Source organism: Sinocyclocheilus grahami, unplaced genomic scaffold (assembly GCF_001515645.1).
Source record: "Sinocyclocheilus grahami isolate Dianchi unplaced genomic scaffold, SAMN03320097.WGS_v1.1 scaffold457.1, whole genome shotgun sequence".
Classification (NCBI taxonomy): Eukaryota; Metazoa; Chordata; class Actinopteri; order Cypriniformes; family Cyprinidae; genus Sinocyclocheilus; species Sinocyclocheilus grahami.
In genome coordinates this window covers 188204-198714 of record NW_015505636.1, presented here as the reverse complement: position 1 = coordinate 198714, position 10511 = coordinate 188204, and the positions used below count along the sequence as shown (strand labels likewise).

General features: G+C 37.6%; 1 protein-coding gene across 1 annotated transcript in view; it reads left to right on the top strand.

Annotated features, from left to right (window-relative positions):
- The window catches only part of usp54b (ubiquitin specific peptidase 54b), a 141738-nt gene that overhangs the window by 90116 nt on the left and 41111 nt on the right, over positions 1 to 10511 (top strand). The window contains exons 4-5 of the mRNA XM_016234699.1: positions 3161 to 3295; positions 8745 to 8816. Of these exons, the coding sequence (XP_016090185.1) occupies positions 3161 to 3295; positions 8745 to 8816 (207 nt within the window). The remainder of the gene's footprint in view (positions 1 to 3160; positions 3296 to 8744; positions 8817 to 10511) is intronic.

The window sequence follows — 10511 nt, the reverse complement described above, 5'->3', positions numbered from 1 at the left end:
TATATATACAGTGGGTAAAAAAAGTATTTAGTCAGCCACCAATTGTGCAAGTTCTCCCACTTAAAAAGATGAGAGAGGCCTGTAATTTTCATCATATGTATACCTCAACTATGAGAGACAAAATGAGAAAAAAAAATCCAGAGAATCACATTGTAGGATTTTTAAAGAATTATGGTGGAAAATAAGTATTTGGTCAATAACAATTTCATCTCAATACTTTGTTATATACGCTTTGTTGGCAATGACAGAGGTCAAACTTTTTCTGTAAGTCTTCACAAGGTTTTCACACACTGTTGCTGTTATTTTGGCCCATTCCTCCATGCAGATCTCCTCTAGAGCAGTAATGTTTTGGGGCTGTCGCTGGGCAACACGGATTTTTAACTCCCTCCAAAGATTTTCTATGGGGTTGAGATCTGGAGACTGGCTAGGCCACTCCAGGGCCTTGAAATGCTTCTTACGAAGCCACTCCTTCGTTGCCCGGGCGGTGTGTTTTGGATCATTGTCATGCTGAAAGACCCAGCCATGTTTCATCTTCAATGCCCTTGCTGATGGAAGGAGGTTTTCACTCAAAATCTCATGATACATGGCCCCATTCATTCTTTCGTTTACACGGATCAGTCGTTCTGGTCCCTTTGCAGAAAAACAGCCCCAAAGCATGATGTTTCCACCCCCATGCTTCACAGTAGGTATGGTGTTCTTTGGATGCAACTCAGCATTCTTTCTCCTCCAAACACGACAAGTTGAGTTTTTACCAAAAAGTTCTATTTTGGTTTCATCTGACCATATGACATTCTCCCAATCCTCTTCTGGATCATCCAAATGCTCTCTAGCAAACTTCAGACGGGCCTGGACATGTACTGGCTTAAGCAGGGGGACACGTCTGTCACTGCAGGATTTGAGTCCCTGGCGGTGCAGTGTGTTACTGATGGTAGCCTTTGTTACTTTGGTCCCAGCTCTCTGCAGGTCATTCACTAGGTCCCCCCGTGTGGTTCTGGGATTTTTGCTCACAGTTCTTGTGATCATTTTGACCCCACGGGGTGAGATCTTGCGTGGAGCCCCAGATCGAGGGGGCTTATCAGTGGTCTTGTATGTCTTCCATTTTCTAATAATTGCTCCCACAGTTGATTTCTTCACACCAAGCTGCTTACCTATTGCAGATTCAGTCTTCCCAGCCTGGTGCAGGTCTACAATTTTGTTTCTGGTGTTCTTTGACAGCTCTTTGGTCTTGGCCATGGTGGAGTTTGGAGTGTGACTGTTTGAGGTTGTGGACAGGTGTCTTTTATACTGATAATGAGTTCAAACAGATGCCATTAATACAGGTAACGAGTGGAGGACAGAGGAGCCTCTTAAAGAAGAAGTTACAGGTCTGTGAGAGCCAGAAATCTTGCTTGTTTGTAGGTGACCAAATACTTATTTTACAGAGGAATTTACCAATTAATTCTTTAAAAATCCTACAATGTGATTTTCTGGATTTTTTTTCTCATTTTGTCTCTCATAGTTGAGGTATACCTATGATGAAAATTACAGGCCTCTCTCATCTTTTTAAGTGGGAGAACTTGCACAATTGGTGGCTGACTAAATACTTTTTTGCCCCACTGTATATTAGTTGTTTAAAAATCTAATGATTTTTGGGCATTTGGACATGTTCCAATATTAACTGTTTAAAAATGTTGATAGCTGCCTACTTAGACACATTTCAATGTTTGCTGTGTTTCAAAACCTACTGAGATGCCCATTTAAACAGAGTTAGGGGGCACACTGGAACATTTTCTTGGCTTTATTGGACATTCAAATCTGTTTAAACACTAGCTGTTAAACAACAACAACAATAAAAACCCTCCTACTTAGTATATATATATTTTTTTGCATACTTGTGTATGGCTGTCTAAACATTGCTGCCTAAACCAGGCCCGGTTCTATGGGGGTGCTAGAGGGTGCTAACCAAATCAATAGCACCCTCAGGTAAAGCTGTAATAATGGCATTTCATTGCAGATTTGGCAAACTATCCAGTGCTTTATGGTTTGCGCTCTGGAGATCGGTTTCTATTTCAACGTGTTTTTGCAGCATTGAGCAATGTAGCCAATCACAGACATATATGTTACTTTCTTAAAAGCAACAGCCAATCAGAGGCATTACAGTTAGAATCCACTCACCTCTCAAATCACCAGAGTTTTTGTTTAGGTGTTGTGTTCAGTACGAATCATCTCATTATAACAAAGAGTAGACACAAAGAAAATAAGAGATTCATTGTGCAGCGTAGAGAACTTCATTAATTATAACGTAACTTTGTGAGATTGCAATTAACTAAGATGAATGACAGCTTTTTAGTGATTATGAACGGAGCGCTGCACCATAGCAATGGATGGCACTAAAATCTTTATATACTGTATATATTAAGGATAGAGCACCCTCAGTGATAAGAGTCTGGAGCTGGGCCTGGCCTAAACTACGTTTTATGTTTTTTTTTTTTTCTTTCCTTAAATAATTTTGAATTTGACATGTTTGTATTTTTGCCCCCTCTCTTGCCTAAATAACGTTTTTTGGGTACATTGAAATGTTTGGTCCAAGATGCCTATTTAGACCACATTGGTGGAATGTTATCTTATGAAAATTAACCATGGTTTTATTGTAGTAAAAGTGTTGAAACCATGTTTTTTTTGCATATTGATTACCATTTGTATAACCACAGTTTTACTACACTAAAACTACACTATGGTTAGTGTAGCAAAACCATGGCTAATTTGTGATTACCATGGTTTAACTATAGTAACCATGTTTTTTTTGTTTTATTTGTAGTAAAACCATGGTTAATTTTCATAAGGGTTATTACAGGCATGTTGGCATGTTTGCTTCTGGTCTACATAGCTAGACTGCATTTTTGGCCATCATATACAAAAATGCTTTTTGTAAGGAGTAGGCAAGTCGCTAGGTTTCGAAACACAGCCTGTGTGTTTGTTTATTGATTTCTCCTAACAGAGTCTGTGATTGGTTGTATTGCAGTGTAATGTTTTTACAGTACAGGATGTCAGCCGTTCTCTCTCGACGTGTGTATTCTCTCCACAGTGAGCGGGCAGGCTGACGAAAGCTGTTGTGTGCTGTGGCGTGTCTTAGTTGCATCAGTTTCTCGTTCTTACTTTGGGGTGCTGTTTGTGGTTTCAGAGCATCTTTGCCCAGTTCCAGTTCAGCAGTGAGAAGGTGCTCCCATCGGACGCCCTGCGCAGCGCTCTGGCCAAAACCTTCCAAGACGAGCAGCGCTTCCAGCTGGGCATCATGGACGACGCAGCCGAGTGTTTCGTAAGACTTTTGTTTTATCCCCATTTCACCCCTTTCTTCCACACTTTCTCCGTATAAGTTACTTTCTGTTTTTGCTGACACAATGATCAGCTTTACCTCCTCTCTTCTCATCCCTCTTTCTCTCTCAGGCATTTCCTCCTCTCACCTCTCCTCAACCCTACTTTTGTCTCTCCTCGCGTCCCCTTTCCCAGTTCTGTCTTTTTCCGCTCCTCTCTTGGATTTTGTCAACCTTGATCTCAGATTCCAGAGATGTTAGGTGTTGAATTTCAAGCACTGCTGCTTGTGCTCATCCTTGTGTGGTTTGAAGAGTGGTAGAAATGGAAACATGAAGTCTGAGCAGCGTAGGGAAAATAACTCCAGAGGAAAGCAGACAGCTGAAGTTTGACAACTTTTTGTAATATTCATAAATTACTCCATGCACCGAAAAAGATGTGTCTCGGTGATGTTTCTGGCAGGAGTTTCTTTGGAGTTCTGTTGGAGTATCTTTGATAAGTATATTTGATTCAAAATGGCTGGCTGATAGGATTCTCTGAGAATACGACGAGACTTTAAATAAAACTGTAGGTTGATTCTGTAGCTTCATATTTAACTGTGAAGTAATGGATGGTTTTATTTCCTTCTGTTGTTGGGAGACATATTTTGTCTACTGTGTATGATCTTATGTAAATTCTTACTGTGTTTTTAGAGCTTTCTAACATAGTGGATGTTTTGTCAGCAATGTAAATACAATGGCAACAAAAAATGGCTTTAAGACACACTTAAAGTGTCATAAAAAAAATCAAATCAATTCACATTTGCAAAAAAAATAAAATAAATACATTAGATTTCTTCTCAGAACTAACTTTTAGAACAATTCTGAGCCATCGTACAGTGACTTTTAATCACCAGGTGAATTTTAATGGTTTTAATAGCCAATTTCCCCAAGCAGAAAAGCCAAAGATACGTCATCATAATTTGGAACATTATATCTGTTTTAACATGTGAAATGCTTACAAAGAGCTAGGGCTGTCAAAATGACTGAAAAACTAAATTTGAATTTTCTACTTAAATATTCAACTGGATAGGCTAACAAAAAAATTTTTTTTACAGCCCTACAAAGAGCTGTATTTCTTTAAAAAAAAAAAAAAAAAGCCACTTGGTTTGATATTTGATTGGGTGATGCACAAAAAAATGCATACATTTTGTAAGACTTTTGTGTCCAAAAACTTTTTGGGGCCACTGTATCTTTCTTGGATGAGGCAATTCTAGAATGCGTTTTGACAAGCTCAGTAAAAATGTTTTTACAAAAAAGTCCATTAAAAGACATTCACATTCATCAACTGAAATGCAAGAGAGGCTTAAATACCACTCACAGGTCATTCCAGATTAGTGTGGGACTAGCATGTGGCTAAAATAGCAACTTGATAATCAAAAAGCAATGAAGATACAGAGCACAACAGCGTAGCAGAATCTAAGACATACTGCATGAAATACTCCATTTGAATTAGATCGGACTACTTTGAAGTGCTGAATAAAATATCTTAATTGGACATTTTTACTGAGCTTGTCACAACGCATTCTAGGATTATCTCATCCAAGAAGGATACAGTGGTCCCAAAAAGTTTCAAATCATTCTCATCAGAGGATCCATTTCAGTATTTCAGCCTTTTTTATTAAGTTTTTATTTCTATTTTATTTTAAATGCATCTTTTCAGTTTTATTGACTTCGTCAAACTTAGTTTGTTTTGGTTTTAATATTTTAGTTTTTATTGTATCTTTTAGTGTATTTTAAAGTAGCCAAAGTTATTTTAAAATGTTTTCCCATGTTACATTTCTCAGCACGTTCTAGTGTTACTAAAGGTTTTAAGTATTATAATAGTTTTATAATATACCATGTATCAAAAACTAAAATTACATTTTGGCTATTTTTATTTAATTTAGTTTTAGTTTTTTTTCCAGTTATGTTACTTATAATTTCAGTGAACAGTTCAGAAAAAAAAGTTTTTTAGTTTTGTTTGTTTTTATTACCAGTAATAAGATTTTTTTCTTATGTTCAAGAACTGCTAGATGGATTACAATAATATGCACAATTTAGACCAATTACAGTTAGAAATGGCTGATATTGAATCTAAGAACACATTGTTGTTGCCTGTGTAGACGGTAGACCGCTCATACACTCATTGGAGCTGTTTTTAAGTGGATATTTAGATTTATGGACGTAGGCGTCATGGGCTTTACAGGCATATGGCAGCAGGAGTTGGCAGGTATATATACGGGCTCTGCTGTTGCTTAAAATGAGCTCGGATAGGATTATTAAGGATGTGGAAGCTTTCTATAAGGTCTTCCTGTACTCCTCAACCAACTCCTCTAATTCCCAGACCTGATTATTCGGCCCGGACTTGATTAAGGACCATAGATTGTGTTTATCTCACATTTATGTCCTTAAAGGACACACCGCGTGAGCATCAATACAGATAATTGCTTTTAAGCAAATAAGCAATTGAACGATCATTCACGAGCAAGCGGCTGAGCTGTCCAATCAAGATAGCTCGCCGAGAGACCCTATGATTGGCTCCATCTTAAATACCCATTTATATGCAGCCAGTACTGTCTATGTCAGGGCTTTTCTGCCATAGATCTGTGAATGCAGCTGTGCTTACTCATAAGGTCACAAAAGACAGCATCATCAAAGTGTTATTTAGTTCAATTAGCACCTCGTCTGCAGTTCAGTAACAAAGGTCTGTTTCTGTTGCGGGCTCATTATTTTTAGCTGAGGATCTGTTGAATGGAGCTGCCAAGATTTCTCCCATTTGTTTGACTGCTGCATTTGTGAGGCAGACGCAGGCATGGGGCCAAAGCGCTCGGCGCACCATCCGTCTTTTAGATGCGACCCCTCTCCTCACGTGCACCAGACGACAGGCAGTACATTAGCGAAATGCCAACTCTTCGTTTCTGCCTCGCTCCTCTGCACATCTGCACCCCTGCATAAATAGCTGCGTTATTATCTGAGCAGGAAATGAAACGCTCCATACACTAATGATTTGTTGTGTGATACTCAATGAGAAGTGTCTAGCGGAGGGCGTGAGATGTGATGTTTTTCAGAGTGAAAAATTAGGTTGAATGCAGTGTGTGAAGAGTCTATTTACAAGCTCAGTGAACTCCGAGTTATTAGTGTTGGGGAGTAGATAATTAGTACTTGTGGTACTAACTTACCTATATGTTTTTTTAGTTGTTTGACTAGCTTAACTGTTTCAAGTCCTCTAGAAAACTTTTTTTGCTAAGAGTAGTATAACATATAATGCTGCTTTGCTGATGTTTTTTAAAGGGGGCATAACGCACACAGTTTCACCCAATCTCATGTTAATCTTGAGTACCTATAGAGTAGTGCTGCATCCTTCATATCTCCAAAAAGTCTTTGGTTTTATTGTATTTATAAAAGAAAGATACAGCTTTACGATACTCTCCGGAAAAAGCAGAGCTCCTGGAGGCGCACCGTGGGTGGAGCTAAAGAGTGACAAGCACTTGGGTGCCGAATGTCAACACAACAGACATTTGATGCCGTTTCACTTACCGTCTGCAGTTCTGAATCATGACTGGGATCTTTTATAGCTGAGACCGCTCCATCTTTCAGTATCAAACGATGTGCAAATCCAGCGTCGAACTGAGCCTTGTTTGTAAAACGTTCGTCAACAAACACACTTGTGAAACTCCGTTGCTGCCCCAGAAAAACAAACTGTATCCACTGTTTATATAACGCTGGGTTCTTTAGGAAGCTGAACAAAGTTATCTTTCCCTTACAACCAAAAACACACTTCTTTGGATTGGAGACATTCTTCCCGAGCAAGTCCCGTGCAGTGCTGCCGCCGGATGAAGCACGTTGATGGGCGCGATCTCGCTCTCGCTCTGGTCGATGTGTACGCGGGCGCATTCTTTCGGGAGAAATGCCCATATATAGAGTTCCACCCTCGTTTACGTTATTAAGATGATGGGAAAAACTTTTTTTCGAAAAAAGATTTTCAGCACAGAAATAGTCCAAATAGTTTTTTGAAACTTTGTCCATGCTTAGCATGAGAATCCAACTCTTTAACAGTGTAAACAACTCTGAATGCATGAAACAGCATTGTACCCCCCCCCCCCCTTAATAATATTGCGCACAAAGCTTTCTAGCCGAGTGAAATTGAAAAAGTGTCCTAAATACTAAAGACCTAAAGAATGTACGTCTAATATACGTTGAATGTTTTACCAGCTTTATTTCTTGACAATAAATGCCGCTTGTCATCCAAGATGACAGTGCAAGATTAATACATAATTTTTTTTCAGTAGCAGTGTTATTGCTACCTAAAACTGTTTAAAAACGTTTATTGGAATAAAGCTGAAATAAAATAAAAATTGAATATTGGATGAAAAATTTTAAAACTCGGCTTGGCAACTAACTGAAAATAAAAGCCGTTAAAGTTAAAATTAATTCAAATTAAAATCAGTTAAAAAATGAAATATAAAAACATAGCTACTTTAATATACATGCATACATACTATAATACAATATAAATAAAACTAAAATAATGCTGTTCAGTTGTTTTAAAATAGTTATGTAATAAAATAGGGAACAAAGGGATGCTTCAATCTAACTCTATTTCCCTATAAATTAGTTTTCAAGTTTTATTAGTTATATCTAGCATACATATTTTGTAAATTTAATGCTGCCACCTTTAATATTTCTGTACCTGGTAAACTGTGCTCTGATTTCAGAAGTAATTTATATTATTTAATAGTTATATATAAAACAATTTTGTTGCCTTAGATTTAATGAAGCTGCTGTTGCTTAGTAATTTTATAGTGTAGCTAGCTACTTTTTCAAATTTGCAGCCTGACTGTAGTTTAACTGTTTTGATTAAAACTGAGTAGCATGTAGCTTGGGGAGCTTTGGTTTTAAAGTAGTTTCTCCAGCGGTCGTAGTTTTAGGGGTGTTGCACACGTGATCCGCGGCTGTTAGCGAGATGAAAGGAAGGGAACTAGAGATTTGATATATGGTCTTATTCGCCTCTCTCACTTTCTCTCCCACTCCCTCATTCACCCTGTATTCCTTTGTCAGGAACTTGCAGTGTGATCGATTGATTTTAAATTTGTTCAGCCAGGGAATCAAAAGGACTCTTATGAAAAATAGATGTGTTGTTCTCACTTGATCAGATTAACGTGAAGTGAGTGCTGACAGAGAAAAATGAATATAAGAACCGGACCACACAACTCACTCGCTCTGACACACATACTCAAACACCCGTTCAAAGATGCCTCACTCTTTAAATGCTGCAGAAATAGCCAGCGTGCTGTATTGCACTGGAGCTAAACATCTTGTTCCAGAATTGTTTATCAGAGCCAGATCAAAGGAAAGAGAAATCCAGTGCGCTCACACACACACACCGACTCATATTTACTAGAAACGATCCAAACTGTCTGTGTTGGTTTTCTTCAGGAGAACCTCCTGATGCGGATCCACTTCCACATCTCGTTTTTTGAAAGACATGAATGCTTTTTCAGCAAGGATGCATTAAATTGAACAGTAATAACAATTATAATCTTACAAAAGATTTTTGTTTCGAATAAATGCTGTTTTTTTTTTATAAAAAAAATCTTGGAAAAGATGGCACCGAAGCACAACTGTTTTCGATATTGATAATAACGAGAAATGTTTCTTGAGCACCAAATCAGCATATTAGAATGATTTCTTAAGGATCACGTGACAGTGAACACTGAAGTAATGGCGGCTGAAAATTTGAAAGAGTTATTTTAAATTGTAATAATATTTCTCAATAATCCTGTTTAGCAAATAATTGCAGACTTGGACTTTTTTCCAAAAACTTGTGGACCCAAAACTTTTGAATGGTATATTTAGTGCTTGAAAATAATTAGGTGCGTCCCAATTTGCGTACTTGTGCATTACTCTATGCCGTTTTGTAGTGTAAGTAGTGCGAGCAGTGTGTTAAGTGATGTACTTAACAAACCGAGAAAAAAAAACGAAGTGTGGAATGTTGGACATTTCATGCACACATGTGTCAGATTTAATTACGTAGTAGAGGGGGAGGGGCTATCAGACTCGGGTTATGAATGACAAAATAACCTTATATAATTCATACACTACACAGTTGAGTTCATAGTGCATAAGTACATAGTGAATAAGTGTATAGTGCGTTATTTGGGACGCAAGTAGTGTGAAAAAAGCGCTTGAGGTTAAGGGCCAGTTTTACTAACAGATTGTGCCAGTGCAAACCGTCTTTTGGCGTTAAAATAGTACTGTCAGGTTTTACTAAAGATGCGCAGTGAAGAATTTGCGCTGAAAAGGCCTGACCTCATTGAATATGCATTTCTAGAAGTTTCCCTTTCAGACGCAAAATTTATGGGAGGAGAGTATTCAAATGAATCACGCGACCCGATTTACTAACGTTTGCGCTCGTCAAATTAGGAGACATGCAATACCAGGTCTATCTAAACTTCTATTTTTTGGCCTCCGGTTCTTTTCAAGAAATATACGAAACAATATTTAAAACCTAATATACTCCAAAATATACTAAGTACAAAGACTATACATGTACAAAAGATTATGTAAAAAGAAATATATACCCATACAAAAATCTTGACATACAAACAATTGGAACAATTGTAAGAAGTCTACGTCAATAAAAAAGAGGTAATTATAACCCAAACAGGGAACCTTAAACACGACTCTAAATCAATATACAGTATATGAAAAAAAAAAATAATAATAAAAAAATAATAATAATGCACACACAAGCTTTTATCATCTTTATTTTGTGTCTTATTGTATGACCTTGACCAGGGAAGTAGGTCAGGTTTTCATTGATACAAGCATTTTTCTTTACATGAAACATTAAAAGTTGGATGTTAAAATCCCACAAAAAGCACCCAAGGATCTGTTGTGACAGGCTGAATAAAAAACACATAGATTTAGACATCCCTTATTGATTTCTGTATCAGATATAAAAGCAACAATTCTCTTTCTTTTAAAATGGATAATGGAATCTCATGCACACATATTTCACTTGCTGAATTTGAAATTGCTGAATACATATCAACCTTTACCATTTCACACACAGTTTGCTGGCTTTGCATTGCACACATGCATAAAAACATGCAGTCTCTCTCCTCTCTTACGCTCACACACACACACACACACACACACACACACACACACACACACACACTCACTCCGCAAATCATGTGC